At 39.2% G+C, this 17,596-nt stretch overlaps 1 protein-coding gene across 3 annotated transcripts in view; it reads left to right on the plus strand.

The window, feature by feature from the left end:
- SIRT1 (sirtuin 1) overlaps nt 1-15,323 on the plus strand; it is a 35,996-nt gene extending 20,673 nt beyond the window's left edge. Inside the window, exons 5-10 of one of the 3 annotated variants that reach the window (XM_063637179.1) lie at nt 3,705-3,852; nt 4,959-5,038; nt 6,196-6,382; nt 9,411-9,968; nt 10,936-10,986; nt 13,213-13,299. In XM_063637179.1, the coding sequence (XP_063493249.1) occupies nt 3,705-3,852; nt 4,959-5,038; nt 6,196-6,382; nt 9,411-9,968; nt 10,936-10,967 (1,005 nt within the window). In that variant the 3' untranslated portion in view covers nt 10,968-10,986; nt 13,213-13,299. Of the gene's footprint in view, nt 1-3,079; nt 3,205-3,704; nt 3,853-4,958; nt 5,039-6,195; nt 6,383-9,410; nt 9,969-10,935; nt 10,987-13,212 lie in introns of all 3 variants that reach the window. The other 2 variants (XM_055274472.2, XM_055274471.2) reach the window with 2 other exon arrangements.
- Nucleotides 15,324-17,596: the final 2,273 nt, after the last annotated feature.

Consider the following 17,596-nt stretch of genomic DNA (forward strand, 5'->3'; position numbering starts at 1 on the left):
TCTAGGCTCACTGCAAGCTCCACCTCCTGGGTTCACACCATTCTCCTGCCTTAGCCTCCCGAGTAGCGGAACTACAGGCGCCCGCCACCATGCCCACCTAATTTTTTTTTGTATTTTTTAGTAGAGACGGGGTTTCACCATCTTAACCAGGATGGTCTCGATCTTCAGACCTTGTGATCCACCCACCTCAGCCTCCCAAAGTGCTGGGATTACAGGCGTGAGCCACCGCACCCGGCCACTTTCTGCGGATAGTTCTAAGCTTTAGTTTTGACCATGTTGGTTGCCTATGGCCAATTCCTGGATTATTTGCATGTTTCCAGACACAGCTATGTGAAAGCAGGGTTTGTTTTAATAGTGTTTTGAGCCTTTGATTCCAGTTCTGCTTCCACTGTTGGTCTATAAGGATCCCTATGGCAGCAACAGAATGGCCCAGCCCTCATGATTGGTTCCTTAAAAAGGCTTTAGGATATTCAAACTGGGTGGCCTGTCTTGCTTGGAATAGGACTAAGCATGTCACACTTCCACCGTGGAAGAGTTAATCCATATTCTATCTGTAAGTTGTATCTCCAGTCATTTGGTTTTCAACAAGTGGTCCTATCTTAGGAGGAGTGGTATATTAGAACAGTCCTTCCAGAGTAATCTTTTTCATTATTTCAGATTCCTTTTAGTTTTTTTTTTGTTTTTTTGTTTTGTTTTTTTAAAAGGCTCTCACTCTGTCACCCAGGCTAGAGAGCAGTGATACGGTCATAGCTCACTGGAACCTCTACCTCCCTGGGCTCAGGTGATCCTCCCTTCTGAGGAGTGATCCTCAGCCTTCTGAGTTTCTGGGACTACAGGCATGAACCATGAGGCCCAGCTAATTGTTGTGATTTTTGTGTTTTTTGTAGAGTCAGGGTTTCTCCATGTTGCCCAGGCTGGTCTTGAACTCCTGGTCTCAAGTAACCTGCCCGCCTCGGCCTTCCGAAGTGCTGGGATTAGAGGTGTGAGCCACCACACCTGCACTACTACTATTAGTTTGAACACTATATTTAAATCTAATAATTCAGACATGGTCCATTTCATACTTGACAGAAAGTATGAGTCAAACACTCAAATCATTCAGATTCTCACGTATGTAAAACGTATGCTTGGCCAGGTGCAGTGGCTCACGCCTGTAATCCTAGCACTTTGGGAGGCCAAAGCGGGCGGATCACTTGAGGTCAGGAGTTCAAGACCAGCCTGACCAACATGGAGAAACCCTGTCTCTACTAAAAATACAAAATTAGCTGGGGTGGGCCGGGAGCGGTGGCTCACACTTGTGATCCCAGCACTTTGGGAGGCCGAGGCGGGCGGATCACAAGGTCAGGAGATCGAGACCACGGTGAAACCCCATCTCTACTAAATACACACACACACAAAAAAAAATTAGCCAGGCGTGGTGGCAGGCGCCTGTAGTCCCAGCTACTCGGAGAGGCTGAGGCAGGAGAATGGCGTGAACCCAGGAGGCGGAGCTTACAGTGAGCCGAGATCGCGCCACTGCACTCCAGCCTGGGCGACAGAGCGAGACTCCGTCTCAAAAAAAAAAAAAAAAAAAAAAAATTAGCTGGGGTGGTGGCGCATGCCTGTAATCCCAGCTATTCAGGAGGCTGAGGCAGGAGAATCACTTGAACCCAGGAGGCGGAGGTTGCAGTGAGCTGAGATTGCGCCATTGCACTCCAGCCTGGGCAAAAAGAGCGAAACTCTCTCAAAAAAAAAAAAGCAGGCTTATAAAATAAAACAAAAATGTCCTTTATGATTTGTCTTAAAGGTAGTTAAATTAATTTTAAGGGCTAACTTTGAACTGTTGTAAGTAGGACATGGAGGGAAACAAGTGTAAGAGCTAAATCTAGTGTCCCATACATCTTTGTGTTTCTTACTCTACCCTTTGGAAAGGGTGGGGGTGGACATGGATAAGGCACACACAGTTAATTTAGGGATGGTGGAGTCTTGGTACTTGCTCTTTTTCCCTGACCATGCTTTGGAGTTATTTTATTTTTTAAATTCTGCGTTTAGCATGCTATTATCACTTGCTTACTACTATAGATCCTATTTTATCTGTTGCCTAGCATATTCTCATAGTGCCTAAAATACTCTAAAAGCTATTTCCAGAAGGATCTTTAATGAGACATACAATGCTTAATCTCTCAAATGTAAATGTACTAGAACAAAGCATTCTGGGGAAGAAAACAGTGGTTGATTTAACACAACTCGCTTTTCCAAAACAGTGGCTTTTGATTTTCTGTAAACATTGACTTTATTAAGCTTTTCCCTTGCTACTATATGCACTGTTTCTTAAATTGCAAAGAGTTATTCATAAAATTTGTGATAAATATTTGAATGTAAGGCGACGTTTTTGGATTCTTTATACTAGATTTTTAGCAGCATGTGGACATGTATGTGATAGCTGTTACGGAATTCACTTAAGTTTTACTTAGAAGCCTGAGTAGTAGAACCAAGAAGTTTCAGTGGGAATTTTTTTTTAATTTGAAAGATTAAATAGGTAAAAAGTCATCTTTAATCTCTATTAAACTTTTTTGTATAATGTCAGAAGTGAGAGTTCCCCACATCTGCTTACAGCCTGTTTGTATCCTTCCTGACTTGATTGATGAAATGGACGTCTCTATATACATGTGCATATACTTTCAATTTTTGCTTAGTAACAAAAACAAAAGTTATACATACTGGTGCTTTTTTCACGTATTTCATGAACCATTTTCCAGGGCAGTTCATCTAGATCTCCCTCATTATTTTTAATGGCTACATATTCCACTATTATGGATGTACCATATTTATACAGCCGGTTCCCTATTGATGGACATACGGTTGTGGCTAGTTTTTTGCTAGCATCATGATAGATTAGAGCCTCTAATGAATGGTAAGGAAGTAAGTAGATGATAGCACTACTACTTTAAAGGAAAAAGTAGAGAATAAACTTCCTTTGCCATAGTCACTTACTAAATGAAATTTAATAAAAACACTGTCAAAAGTTGGGAGGACCAAAATTGATACTTTTTCTCTGATCTTTTTGCCATGTGTATATCTGAATTCTTTGTTTTTAAAGAAGAAACAGCATTGAAGCATTATTTGGGGGGAAAAACACACACACAAAATCCAGCAACTCAGCATTCATGAGCAACTCTATACTATACCAGTATGTGCCTGTGCAGTGGAAGGAAAACAATTTTGGTAAGGATTAAAACTTTAGCTTTAAACTTCCAGCAGGTTGATATTCTAATGAACGATAAATCAAAAAAATTTTTAAATATTCTTGTATTGGCAGTACTTTTTTTTTTAATCACCCTACCTTGATATCTGTAATTTTAGTTTAAACTTTCCCATTTTTCTTTAAAGAAAAAAATCTGAATTTGCAGCCAACAAAAATTAGATATCCTAAGGTTGTATTACTTCTGACTTTTATTAAAATATCAACATTTCTTAGAGATGTTTATGGGCCAACTTTGTCTTTTTCTTCAAGGGGCCAAGTTCACTAATTGCTGAGTTTTATACATATGACAGCAACAGTCCTTTTGTAGGTGTGTGTTGCATCCATCTAGATACTTTAAAATGCTCATCTATTTCATTTTTAAAATTTTATGTGGGGGATTATCGGTAGTTTTTTGTTAAACATATGACATCTGTAGTTTATTTCACTAATGTAAATTTTTTCTACCTTTTGCTTGATACAGGAAATATATCCTGGACAATTCCAGCCATCTCTCTGTCACAAATTCATAGCTTTGTCAGATAAGGAAGGAAAACTACTTCGCAACTATACCCAGAACATAGACACGCTGGAACAGGTTGCGGGAATCCAAAGGATAATTCAGTGTCATGGTTAGTAAACTTCAGAGTGGTTTTCTGTAATTTATTTTAGTTTTACAGGAAGATTTTTCCTATAAAGCCGACTGCCATCAAGAAGAGATAAAGCATTATTTAATCATGTTATCTCATTAATTATAGATAACCTCAGAAAAGTAGAAAACAAAAATAATAAAGACAGAAGTATTGGCCTTGACAATTATATAAAACCTCAGATATTAATTTGCTTTTGATTTCAAAAGATGCTGCAGTTGCATGCATTCAGTTATTTTAAATAATCTTTTCTGGCTGAGTGCAGTGGCTCATGCCTGTAATCCTAGCACTTTGGGAAGCCGAGGCGGGCAGATCCCATGAGGCCAGGAGTTTCGAGACCAGCCTGGCCAACATGGTGAAACCCCGGCTCTACTAAAAATACAAAAATTAGCCGGGCATGGTGGTGCGCCTGTAATCCCTGCTACTCAGTAGGCTGAGGCACGAGAATCACTTGAACCTGGGAGTTGGAGGTTGCAGCGAGCCAAGATTGCACCATTGCACTCCAGCCTGGGAGACAGAGTGAGACTCTCAAAAAAAAAAAAAAAAAAAAAAATTCTGAATACAAGAATAGTATTAGCTGTTAATGAAGAAATGTGACATCTTTAGTTTATGAAACTAAAAGAACTGGATAGTTGAGATGTACAGGATTCAGAGATTCAGAAATGTTTAATGTAAAACAAGTATCAACAGGCCATTAGTATCTAAAGTGTTTCTAAGAACTGCTGAGCTAAGGTAATAGAATTGGAACTGTCCAACTCTGCAGGATTTTAGCCCTGGAGGAGTGAGCTGTTATAGTTTTGTTGAAAAGAGTAACTTTAGAAGGCATCATTATATTAGTGTTTCAGAGATTGAGAATCATATTCATTCTATGTATAAATAAATATATAAATTCGTCATCCCCTAGATTCTCCTGTGGTGTATCACAAAATCTGCAGTGTGTTCTGAGGTTTAAAATCAAAGTTAAAAACAAAAGCAAAAATCCTTAAACCCTCTTAATATTTGTGATGTCAAACTTTATAACGTTTGTGGTGTGTTCAAGAAACAGAAAGACTTCTTTAATAAAGCATATATATGTTGGTTGTTTTTAGGTTCCTTTGCAACAGCATCTTGCCTGATTTGTAAATACAAAGTTGACTGTGAAGCTGTACGAGGAGATATTTTTAATCAGGTAATTTGTTGCCCATATTTTAGGAATTGTTCATGTCTCTGAAGTATTTCTTCTTTTGCCTCAAAATCCTTTTTTACCCCTTAAAAGTATATATGGTACAGAAAGATTCAGGAAGAAAATAGTTAGCAATTAGGAATTTTGGTAAAATACACAAGAACCTTTCAATACCTTATATAGAAAACAGCCCTATAAAGTCTCTTAAAATTCTGAAATTGGCTTCTTAGTATCTAAGCCGAACATAAAATGTCAGATCATAAGCAAGTTGTTGTTGTAGTAGTTTTTCTCCTTCCTCTCCCTTTTTGTGCCTGTCAGATTTGGACCTTAAATTAGTTGTGGTAATCTTTTAAAATTATTTCATACATGTTCATTGCCAAAAAATATAGGAAAATGTGGCAGAAAATAAAAATTATCCAGAAATAGGTCCTATGTGCTTAGCAGTATATAGAGTTAATCATGTCATTATGAAAGAGGAAGAATAGTATATTAAAATCGAATCATTGGTCGGGTGCAGTGGCTCATGCTTGTAATCCCAGCACTTTGGGAGGCTGAGGTGGGTCGATCATTTGAGGTCAGAAGTTCGAGACCAGCCTGGCCAACATGGCAAAACCCCATCTCTCCTAAAAATACAAAAATTAGCCTGGCATGGTGGCATATGCCTTTAATCTCAGCTGCTTGGGAAGCTGAGGCAGGAGAATCATTTGAACTCGGGAGGTGGAGGTTGTAGTGAGCTGAGATCATGCCACTGTACTCCAGGCAGGGCAACAGAACAAGACTTCATCTCAAATAAAATGGAATCATTTTATTTGACAAATGTCTGTTTTTTTTAAAAGGATCAATTCCCATTTAGTGTATATATATACACATTGTGTTTTTCCTTTTAATACATGATGGACTCTTCAATGTCAAGTGTTTTTCTGCATAGATATTATAACAAGAGCACAGTATTTCACTGTTTCGTAGTATGTTAATAAACTACCCATCATTGACAGTTGATGTTTAGATTGTTGTCCAGTTGCTGTTTATCCATAGCTTTTCTGTTTTGTTATTTTTTTTTAATAATTCTGAAATGTATTCTTAGAGGTATGGAAATGTTGACTATTTCTAAGTTGGGCTTACTCTTTGCTTCTCTACCTCAACCACAATCTGAAAATATGTAGGTAGTTCCTCGATGTCCTAGGTGCCCAGCTGATGAACCGCTTGCTATCATGAAACCAGAGATTGTGTTTTTTGGTGAAAATTTACCAGAACAGTTTCATAGAGCCATGAAGTATGACAAAGATGAAGTTGACCTTCTCATTGTTATTGGGTCTTCCCTCAAAGTAAGACCAGTAGCTCTAATTCCAAGTAAGTTGGTGATGGTTTTTGGAGAACCTTTCTATATATAATGTCATGGGTTGTGGGTCTGTATAATAGACCCTAGTAATCTTAACTCTGCTTCTGTTTGAAAGAGTGGTGAAGAGCTAATTTTAGAAATTGTTTGTTTATTTATTGAGTTGGAGTTTCCCTCTTGTTGCCCAGGCTGGAGTGCAGTGGCGTATCTCGGCTCACTGCAACCTCCGCCTCCCGGGTTCAAGCGATTCTTCCGCCTCAGCCTTCTGAGTAGCTGGGATTACAGGCGTCCACCAACATGCCTGGCTAGTTTTTGTATTTTTAATATAGACCGAGTTTCACCATGTTGGCCAGGCTGGTCTCGAACTCCTCAGCTCAGGTGATCTGCCTGTCTCTGCCTCCTAAAGTGCTGGGATTACAGGCGTGAGCCCCTGTGCCTGGTCAGAAATTGTTTATTTTTAGTAGAGATGAGGTCTTGTTGTGTTGCCCAGGCTGGATTTGAACTCCTGGGCTCAAGTGATCTTCCTGCCTTAGCCCTCTGAGCAGCTAGGATTACAGGCATGAGCCTCCACATCTGGCTAAACTGTTTTTTAGGTGGCATTGTTGTTCATTGAGACTGGTGAATCTAACATTTTGATGGGGGGGGCGGAGGGTTGTCAAAACACAAGTAATGTTGGTGGCTCATGCCTGTAATCTCAGCACTTTGGGAGGCCGAGGTGGGTGGATCGCTTGAGGGCAGCAGTTTGAGACCAGCCTGGCCAACATGGTGAAACCCTGTCTCTACTAAAAATACAAAAATTAGCTGGGCGTGGTGGTGTGCGCGTGTAGTCCCAGCTACTTGGGAGGTTGGGGCATGAGAATCGCTTGAACTCAGGAGGCAGAGGTTGCAATGCGCCAAGATTGTGCCACTGCACTCCAGCCTGGGTGACAGAGTGGGACTCTGTCTCAAAAAATCAGAAACAAAAAAACCCAGAAGTAATGCTAAACTCTACTTCTAATTTATGTGAAAAATTAAGACAAAGGTAAAGAGTTCAACTTAGACTTTTTGGTGGAATGTGTTTTTATGTTGCAAGGGTTAGCATCAATTAATTTATGAAATGGTCCTTTATCCTTATATTTTTTGATTACAGTTGTTGATCTTTCAAATTTAATTTCACATTTAATAAATTTAAATGTATAGTTTGGTAGAAGGTAGAAGTGTAACATACCATGTAAGATGGAATTTGGGGGCTCAAAATGATTGATTCATTCTTGTCGTAATAACAGCCATGCCATAACGGTGATATGTTGATATAGTTTACCCAAAAGGGTGTGTATATAAAAGTGTTCACATAAAATTTAAATCTCTATTACTCTCAGGAAAATTTCTTTGTCATATATATTCTCATACTGTCTGTTTCCTCCTCTAGTTTGGAATCAGAGGAGGAGAGAGAGAGATTTCAGTTGCATCAGATGTGTCCTTTCATAAGTGAGGGAAAGAGGAGAGGAAACAATATTAAATCCCTAGCCAGAGAATTGAATTAGACCCCACATCAGCAGCAAGGCAGCTAAACAGTTGGAAGAAACATGGAGTCAAGCTCTTCAATTTTGTGTCTATCCCATATCTCGTGGCTTTAGCAGTTAACTCAGTCTTACCTAATTAGCTATGAAATTCTGTTAAAGTAGAATACGAGACAATTTGCAATTAAATGAAACATGAAAATTTAATATACAAGTCCCTTTGTTCTTGAGTTGCTCTTCTTAAAGCAAAATCAAAGGCACTCTGCTTAAATTTATTTTTTAGAGACGGGTGTCTTGCTGTAGCTCAGGCTAGAGTGCAGTGGTGCAGTTTCAGCTCACTGCAGCCTTCAACTCCTGGGGACAAGCAGTCCTTCCACTTCAGCTTCCTGAGTAGTTAGGACCACAGGTGCACACCATGCTTGGCTAATTTTTAAATTTTTTTTTTGTAGAAACGAGATTCACTTTGTTGCCCAGGCTGGTCACAAACTCCTGGCTGGCCTCAAGTGATCCTTCCTCCTCTGCCTCTCAAAGCATTAGGATTACAGGCATGAGCTACCACGCCCGGTCCTTAAAAACTTTTCTTTCAAAAGCTTTCTGTAGGATAGTATGTTGTGTTGCAAAGATAATTAAAGAAACAGGTTTATAATAGTGTAGAATATATGACTTTTTTCCTCCCCTCCCTCCCTCCCTCCCTTCCTTCCGTTTGTCCTTCCTTTCCTCCATTCATCCTTCCTTCCGTTAGTCCTTCCTTCTGTCCGTCCTTCCCGTCCGTCCTTCCTTCCTTCCTTCCTCCATCCTTCTGTCTGTCCTTCCTTCCATTCGTCTGTCCGTCCTTCCTCCCACCCTCCATCCCTCCTATCCTCCCTCCCAGGGTGGATTGTAGTGCCCAGGCTGGAGTGCAGTGGCATGATCTCGGCTCACTGCAGTCTCTGCCTCCCGTGTTCAAGCAGTTCTTCTCCAAAGTAGTTGGGATTAGAGGCATGTGCTACCATACACCCAGCTAATTTTGTATTTTTAGTAGAGATGGGGTTTCACCATGTTGGTCAGGTTGGTCTTGAACTCCTGACCTCAGGTGATCCGCCTGCCTCGGCCTCCCAAAGTGCTGGGATTACAGGCGTGAGCCACCGCACCTGGCTCACCTTCTTTATATCAGGAGCTACTTAAGTAGAACATTTATGTGCCAAGAACTCTTCTATGCACTTGACTTATTTAATCCTCACCACAGTCTTGTGGAAAAGTACTGTTATTATCCCCATTCTGCATACAAGGAAATTTGAGGTTCAGAGTGGGAAAGTCTGGGAAGATTGCTCAGGGGTAACCAGGTGATAGGAGCAGAGCCTGAGCGTTTTATAAAAGACACCTAACTGCCCATCTGCTTGCTTGATGAAATGTAATGGCTTGGTTAAGTATTTAATGCATGGGTCTTTTTTGGGAATTTGGAGCTCAAGCCCTTGTTGGATTTTTGCGAAATGTATCTGTTGTGGTTTTATTAGCTTACTTCCTCCTCCCTTTTTCTAACTCTTATTTTTCACCCTATTTTAAGGTTCCATACCCCATGAAGTGCCTCAGATATTAATTAATAGAGAACCTTTGCCTCATCTGCATTTTGATGTAGAGCTTCTTGGAGACTGTGATGTCATAATTAATGAATTGTGTCATAGGTTAGGTGGTGAATATGCCAAACTTTGCTGTAACCCTGTAAAGCTCTCAGAAATTACTGAAAAACCTCCACGAACACAAAAAGAATTGGCTTATTTGTCAGAGTTGCCACCCACACCTCTTCATATTTCGGAAGACTCAAGTTCACCAGAAAGAACTTCACCACCAGATTCTTCAGTGATTGTTACACTTTTAGACCAAGCAGCTAAGAGTAATGATGATTTAGATGTGTCTGAATCAAAAGGTTGTATGGAAGAAAAACCACAGGAAGTACAAACTTCTAGGAATGTTGAAAGTATTGCTGAACAGATGGAAAATCCGGATTTGAAGAATGTTGGTTCCAGTACTGGGGAGAAAAATGAAAGAACTTCAGTGGCTGGAACAGTGAGAAAATGCTGGCCTAATAGAGTGGCAAAGGAGCAGATTAGTAAGCGGCTTGATGGTAAGAAAGGCAATCGAACCATTTTGAAAGTATAAATGTCGTAACAATATTTCCAAAAAATTAGCTATTTCGGCAGGTTAATCGATAGGGTAGCTTTATGTAGTTGATTTGGTTTAGAGAAACTGTACAGTTCGTAATCAGAAAGGTAAATCTTCTGGTATCTTAACATATTATGGAGAAGGAAGTGTTTAATAGTGCTCTGTATGTTGTGTTTCTCTAGGGGATGGAAAAATAAGAACGGGTTATCAGCTGGCAGAAATGATGACAGATTTGAGTGCTTACTGTGGGTCAGCTGCTTTACATATGTTATCTGATTTTAATATGAGGTAGGAACTATTACTCTTCTGCAGGTGGGAAAACTCAGGACCATAGAGGTTGAATACCTCATGCACAGTAACTACTAAGAAGTGGAAGAACCAGATTAAAATCCAGTCTATGCTTAGAGCCTGCCCCCTTAGCTACTATGCAGTGTTGTCTCAGATCTAGAACACATCTTTGTTTTCTCTGAGGACTTAGAAAAACCACCCGTGATTCTTCTCCACTGAATATACGAATAGTTTCTACCCTGTTTAGAACATGCATAGTCTGTATCAGTCAGTGTTAATTGACATGTGAAATCACTTTCTACTCTTTGGAAGCCGATGTTTTAAGTCCAAGTAGTCTGTATGGTGGAAATTCCTAACTTAATGTTAAAAAAAAGAAAACCACTGTAACTTAGCTATAACAGTCTTATATAACTTAGAACTTTAAGTCTCATTCCATTTACCATACTTGGTGAAAACTGACAAATTTTAGACAACTGTATTTGAGTATTCCAGTCATTTGCTGTAAATACATTTTAGTTCAGTTGAATAAACCTTTGGCCTTTTTCATATTAGGTACTGTGGTAAGTTCTGGAGACACAGTGATTAATGTTGTGTAGAATTATAAATGTGGGTGATAAATACTCATTAATACTTTGGTATAGGTGCTGCTGAAGAACAAAGTACTTTGTTTTGAACAAAACATCACCCAAAAGGTAGATTTGTGTGTGTGTGTGTGTGTGTGTGTGTGTGTGTGTGTGTGACGGAGTCTCACTCTGTTGCCCGGGCTGGAGTGCAGTGGCACGATCTCAGCTCACTGCAACCTCCGCCTCCCGGGTTCAAGAGATTCTCCTGCCTCAGCCTCCTGAGTAGCTGAGATTACAGGCGTGTGCCACCTCGCCCGGCTGATTTTTGTATTTTTAGTAGAGACGGGGTTTCGCCATGTTGGTCAGGCTGGTCTCAAACTCCTGACCCCGTGATCCACCCGCCTCGGCCTCCCAAAGTGCTGGAATTACAGGCGTGAGCCACCGCGCCCAGCCCCAAAAGGTAGATTCTACTTGGAGATTAGATTACAGAAGGCTTTCTAAGGAGCAAAATATTTAACAATAAGTAGGGATTTTAAAAGAGCAGATGTGTTTCCAGGGGAAACTAGAAAAAACATAGAAGGATGCTTATGTTTGCAAATCGTGGCAGAAGTCAGAAAGTAGAAAAATTGCTACTGACTTAGATAATATACACTTGTCTCTAGCATATACAAAGTCTGCCTATGCACTAAGACTTGCACCCACATTTCTTGAATGTCATTTTGACAGATGTGTCAAACGGACAAATCTCTTTGCCCAGGAAACAGAGATAACCTGGAACAGTCATTTTTATTTTTTTTATTTTTATTTATTTTTTGAGACGGAGTTTTACTGTTGTTGTCCAGGCTGAAGTACAATGGTGTGATCTCGGCTCAGAGCAACCTCTGCCTCCCGGGTTCAAGCGATTCTCCTGCCTCAGCCTCCAGAGTAGCTGTAGCTGAGACCACAGGCACATGCCCTCATGCTCAGCTATTTTTTTTTTCTTTTTTTTTTTTTTTTAGTTTTTGTAGAGACAAGGTCTTGCCACATTGCCTAGGCTGATATCAAACTCCTGGGCTCAAGCAGTCTGCCTGCGTTGGCCTCCCGAAGTGCTGGGATTACAGGTGTGAGCCACTGTGCCCTGCCTGTGGTGTCTTAGGAAACTGATGAGTACTATGTGTCTGTTTTAACAGAGGGAAATAAGTGGTTTTCACAGTGATTTGTAGTGGACTGTGAAATAAATTTTAGGGATTCAGGTCAGAATTGTCACACAGGTTGTAGTCAGGGTGAGAACTGGGTCATGATGCAGTATAAAAAAGTTTGAGAGCCACTTTGGAGAGAACTTGAGGTATGCCACCTACCAGTGTGGATAACCAGGCTTTTGAGAATTAGTCTGGGATACGGTATAATAAATACTACATTTATTATGTGTGAAAAGAGATGTTAAGTTAGGGACATACTATGAAGGGTAGAAAACTTTTCCATCAGTTTTTAGGGATCCTACTCTTATCACTTAAACCCCAAATGGCCAAGCTAGGATTGATTTGGTGTGTTGTAGAAAGAACTTCATGGTATTCATGGATTCAAATTACATCTTAGAGGAGTCTTCAAAAGCGTCTTAGACTGTATGTGTATATACACGCACATTCTGAAGCAGTAGGTGGGTCGTGGGGCCTGAGATCTCAGGTGAATCTAAATTTAGGTTCACAGGTGATACTGTAGATTCACAGTGTCTACAGAGTACACTATGAATTTGTGGTGATTACATTATTGACAAAATATGTTAGGTTTATAATCAGAAAAAAGTTAAATGAAAATAGTTAAGATGCTTTAAAAGCCTGTGAACTTTAGAGAAGCTACTTAACACAAATTGGGTATCTAATGTAGGCTGGGCTGGATACTTCATTTTCATCAAATCTTTTTAAAAGAATTGGTGAAATAACCTTTATTGGATATGGTTTTCTACATTTTTCACACCTCCCTCCTTCATAGGGTTGTAAAAATTTATTTCATATTCTAGATGAGGAAATTGAGGCACAGAGGTACACTTACAAAGATATAATAAATGGCAGAACTAAGATTTGAACCCAGGGCTAAGTGTATTGCTTGTATTTATTTAATTAATTAATTTTTAAGAGACAGCATCACTCTGTTGCCTAGGCTGGCCCTTGAACTCCTGGGCTCAAGCAGTCCACCCGCCTCAGCCTCCTGAGTAGCTGGGACTGCAGGCATACCATGCCTCCCAGTTGTTTTTAAACACTAATAGTAGTTTTTCATAAGGACACTTACAAAGGCAGAGCTGGAACCCACACTTCATTCCACACTGCTCAGACTTAGTCTTAGAAAACTGAAAGTAACATTTTTATTATTGTATTTCAGGTAATCAGTATCTGTTTTTGCCACCAAATCGTTACATTTTCCATGGCGCTGAGGTATATTCAGACTCTGAAGACGACGTCTTATCCTCTAGTTCTTGTGGCAGTAACAGTGATAGTGGGACATGCCAGAGTCCAAGTTTAGAAGAACCCATGGAGGATGAAAGTGAAATTGAAGAATTCTACAATGGCTTAGAAGATGAGCCTGATATTCCAGAGAGAGCTGGAGGAGCTGGATTTGGGACTGATGGAGATGATCAAGAAGCAATTAATGAAGCTATATCTATGAAACAGGAAGTAACAGACATGAACTGTCCATCAAACAAATCATAGTGTAATAATTGTGCAGGTACAGGAATTGTTCCACCAGCATTAGGAACTTTAGCATGTCAAAATGAATGTTTACTTGTGAACTCGATAGAGCAAGGAAACCAGAAAGGTGTAATATTTATAGGTTGGTAAAATAGATTGTTTTTTCATGGATAATTTTTAACTTCATTATTTCTGTACTTGTACAAACTCAACACTAACTTTTTTTTTAAAAAAGAAAGGTACTAAGTATCTTTAATCAGCTGTTGGTCAAGACTTTCTTTTAAAGGTTCATTTGTATGATAAATTCATACGTGTATATATAATTTTTTTGTTTTTGTCTAGCGAGTTTCAACATTTTTAAAGTTTTCAAAAAGCCATCAGAATGTTAAATTAATGTAAAGGGAACAGCTTATCTAGACCAAAGAATGGTATTTTCACTTTTCTTTGTAACATTGAATGGTTTGAAGTACTCAAAATCTGTTACGCTAAACTTTTGATTCTTTAACACAATTATTTTTAAACACTGGCATTTTCCAAAACTGTGGCAGCTAACTTTTTAAAATCTCAAATGACATGCAATGTGAGTAGAAGGAAGTCAGCAATATGTGGGGAGAGCACTCGGTTGTCTTTACTTTTAAAAGTAATACTTGGTGCTAAGAATTTCAGGATTATTGTATTTATGTTCAAATGAAGATGGCTTTTGTACTTCCTGTGGACATGTAATAATGTCTATATTGGCTCATAAAACTAACCTGAAAAACAAATAAATGCTTTGGAAATGTTTCAGTTGCTTTAGAAACAATAGTGCCTGCCTGGATCCCCTTAGTTTTGAAATATTTGCCATTGTTGTTTAAATACCTATCACTGTGGTAGAGCTTGCATTTATCTTTTCCACAAGTATTAAACTGCCAAAATGTGAATATGCAAAGCCTTTCTGAATCTATAATAATGGTACTTCTACTGGGGAGAGTGTAATATTTTGGACTGCTGTTTTCCATTAATGAGGAGAGCAACAGACCCCTGATTACAGTTCCAAAGTAATAAGATGTTAATTGTAATTCAGCCAGAAAGTAAGTACATGTCTCCCACTGGGAGGATTTGGTGTTAAATACCAAACTGCTAGCCTAGTATTATGGAGATGAACATGATGTAACTTGTAATAGCAGAATAGTTAATGAATGAAACTAGTTCTTATAATTTATCTTTATTTAAAAGCTTAGCCTGCCTTAAAACTAGAGATCGACTTTCTCAGCTGCAAAAGCTTCTAGTCTTTCAAGAAGTTCATACTTTATGAAATTGCACAGTAAGCATTTATTTTTCAGACCATTTTTGAACATTACTCCTAAATTAATAAAGTATTCCTCTGTTGCTTTAGTATTTATTACAATAAAAAGGGTTTGAAATATAGCTGTTCTTTATGCATAAAATACCCAGCTAGGACCATTACTGCCAGAGAAAAAAAATCATATTGAATGGCCATTTCCCTACTTAAAAGATGTCTCAATCTGAATTTATTTGGCTACACTAAAGAATGCAGTATATTTAGTTTTCCATTTGCATGATGTGTTTGTGCTATAGATATTTTAAATTGAAAAGTTTGTTTTAAATTATTTTTACAGTGAAGACTGTTTTCAGCTCTTTTTATATTGTACATAGTCTTTTATGTAATCTACTGGCATATGTTTTGTAGACTGTTTAATGACTGGATATCTTCCTTCAACTTTTGAAATACAAAACCAGTGTTTTTTACTTGTACACTGTTTTAAAGTCTATTAAAATTGTCATTTGACTTTTTTCTGTTAACTTACATTGTTTAAGGTATATAATTAATTTTTAAATCTTGCAGAATTTGTACAGCTTTGAATGTTATAGTATTAGATGCTTTCTTTCTCATATTACATTTCTTCATTTGGTTTATTATATTAGTCTCACCAGACCAGTACTTGCAAACACTGATGGTGCTGATCGTAGCAGGTGATACATCACCACCAAACATTTCAAAAACTATTTCAGCCATTCTAGGCTAGAGGCCTGAGCAAGTAAAACATGGAGAAAAGGCAGGGCAGGGCCTAAGAAAGATGTGACATGTCCTATGACAAAAAGGACCAGGAGTTTGGGATTTGAGAGAGAACAGGAAATGGTGGATAGTGAAAATCCATGTGATGCAAAGGCTGGGTTAACAGAAAATCCGTTCTTGGATGCTAGGTCTTTCAAGTCTGAAGACTGCACACCACATTTGGTATCAACTTTCTGAGGCTGACCTGAGAACCTACTTAAGCCATTAAAGGTTTTGAGGGAGAAAATACTACTGAAGAGGCCAGCAGTGTACCCCTCAAAATGTATGTAACTTGGTCGGGTGTGGTGGCTCACGCATGTAATCCCAGCACTCTGGGAGGCCTACGTGGGCGGACCACCTGAAGTCAGGAGTTCAAGACCAGCCTGGCCAACATGGTGAAACCCCGTCTCTACTAAAAATACAAAAATTAGTCGGGTGTGGTGGCGGCGTCTGTATTCCCAGCTACTTGGGAGGCTGAGGCTGGAGAATCGCTTCAACCCAGGAGGTGGAGGCTGCAGTGAGCCAAGATCGCGCCACTGCACTCTAGCTTGGTGACAGAGCAAGACTCCTTCTCCAAGAAAAAAAAAAGTATATGTAATGAATAAGGCTTTAGCAATTTCCTGTTCCCAGTTCTGCCTCCCTCCCCAGCAAACTTTCTAGGTAGACCTGTCCTGTATATTAGCACTAGAGAAATTACCTGTAAGATGATATCCTCAAAATATTACAAAATTAAGGAACATTCTATATATGCACAAATTGAAGAAAGGAAGTTAGGTAGTTGATACTTTTAAAGGTACAGTCAATTTAAGTGGTCAAAAGGTATTTGGCAAAACCTAATTTAACTCAAGCCCTATGCATGATGTTATTGCTGAACCACTGGCTAATGCAGCATGTACTGTATTTCACTGTTTGTAATACCCTAATTAATGTCACATGGTTTAATTAGCATTTTTTTGTAGTGGTACATAAAATGACGGTGGACCTTCAATCAATGGTGTTTTACATAACCCCCAACTAAGCTTTATTTGAAACACAACTTCTGACCTGTAATCTAGAAAGGGGTGGAGGGAGTATGTATGTGTATGTACACCGAAACCTCTCCCCCAAGAAGTGAACAAAGATCTAAAGCCATTCTAGGCCTTCAGCTCAGACTAGGATACTAGTAGAAAGTACAGAAAAATGGTCTAATGACCTCCCCACCTTTTGAAGTGACTGTCAAATGAAACTATTAAAAACCACTTGAAAACTTACAAAACGCAAGAATAGCCTGAGACCTCTTAGAAATACAGATTTAATTGGTGTAAGGTGGGGTTTGTGCAGAGTATTAAAAACACCCCCAGGCGATTCAAAAGTATAGCCAGATTTGAGAAACACCCTTAGCTGGAAAAGAATTGAGGAGCTCCGTTTTGACTTTTAACATAACACTTCTTAGGGCTGGCCTAAAAAAGGAGGTTAACTTACATTAGCCTCAATTCCCAAATTTTACCTAGAAATACTTCATAAATTAGGTAATCTGGGGTTCATAAGCAAACACGGCAGAGTAGGGAGCTATCAAAATAGAGTGAATTCTTCAACAAAGGAGGACAAAACTACCATAAGGCATTTTGGATGGTCAAAGTGCAAAAGAGGTTGGGGAGTGGAGGAAGAGACTGATGACAGGAATATTTTGCTTTTGTTTTAGCAGGCTTACCATGCACTCTTCAGGGGAAGACTGCTCTATGCCATATTAAACCTTGATTCACAACTTTTAAAAGCTGTAAGGGAGAGCAACCTGATTGATTGATAGTAAAAGTTGACCCCAATGAATGGTCCTTAGGAACAGATCCTATGAGAAGGCTAACCATGGGAATCTAATTTAGGTCTCTGTTTTTACAACTACATTCTGGTTTTATTCTTTTATTTTTATTTTTTTGAGACAGTCTTGCTCTGTCACCCAGGCCAGAGTGCTGTAGCGCCATCTGAGCTCACTGCAACCTCTGCCTATTCTGCCTCAGCCTCCCAAGCAGCTGGGATTACAGGC

Source organism: Symphalangus syndactylus, chromosome 4 (assembly GCF_028878055.3).
Source record: "Symphalangus syndactylus isolate Jambi chromosome 4, NHGRI_mSymSyn1-v2.1_pri, whole genome shotgun sequence".
Taxonomy (NCBI): Eukaryota; Metazoa; Chordata; class Mammalia; order Primates; family Hylobatidae; genus Symphalangus; species Symphalangus syndactylus.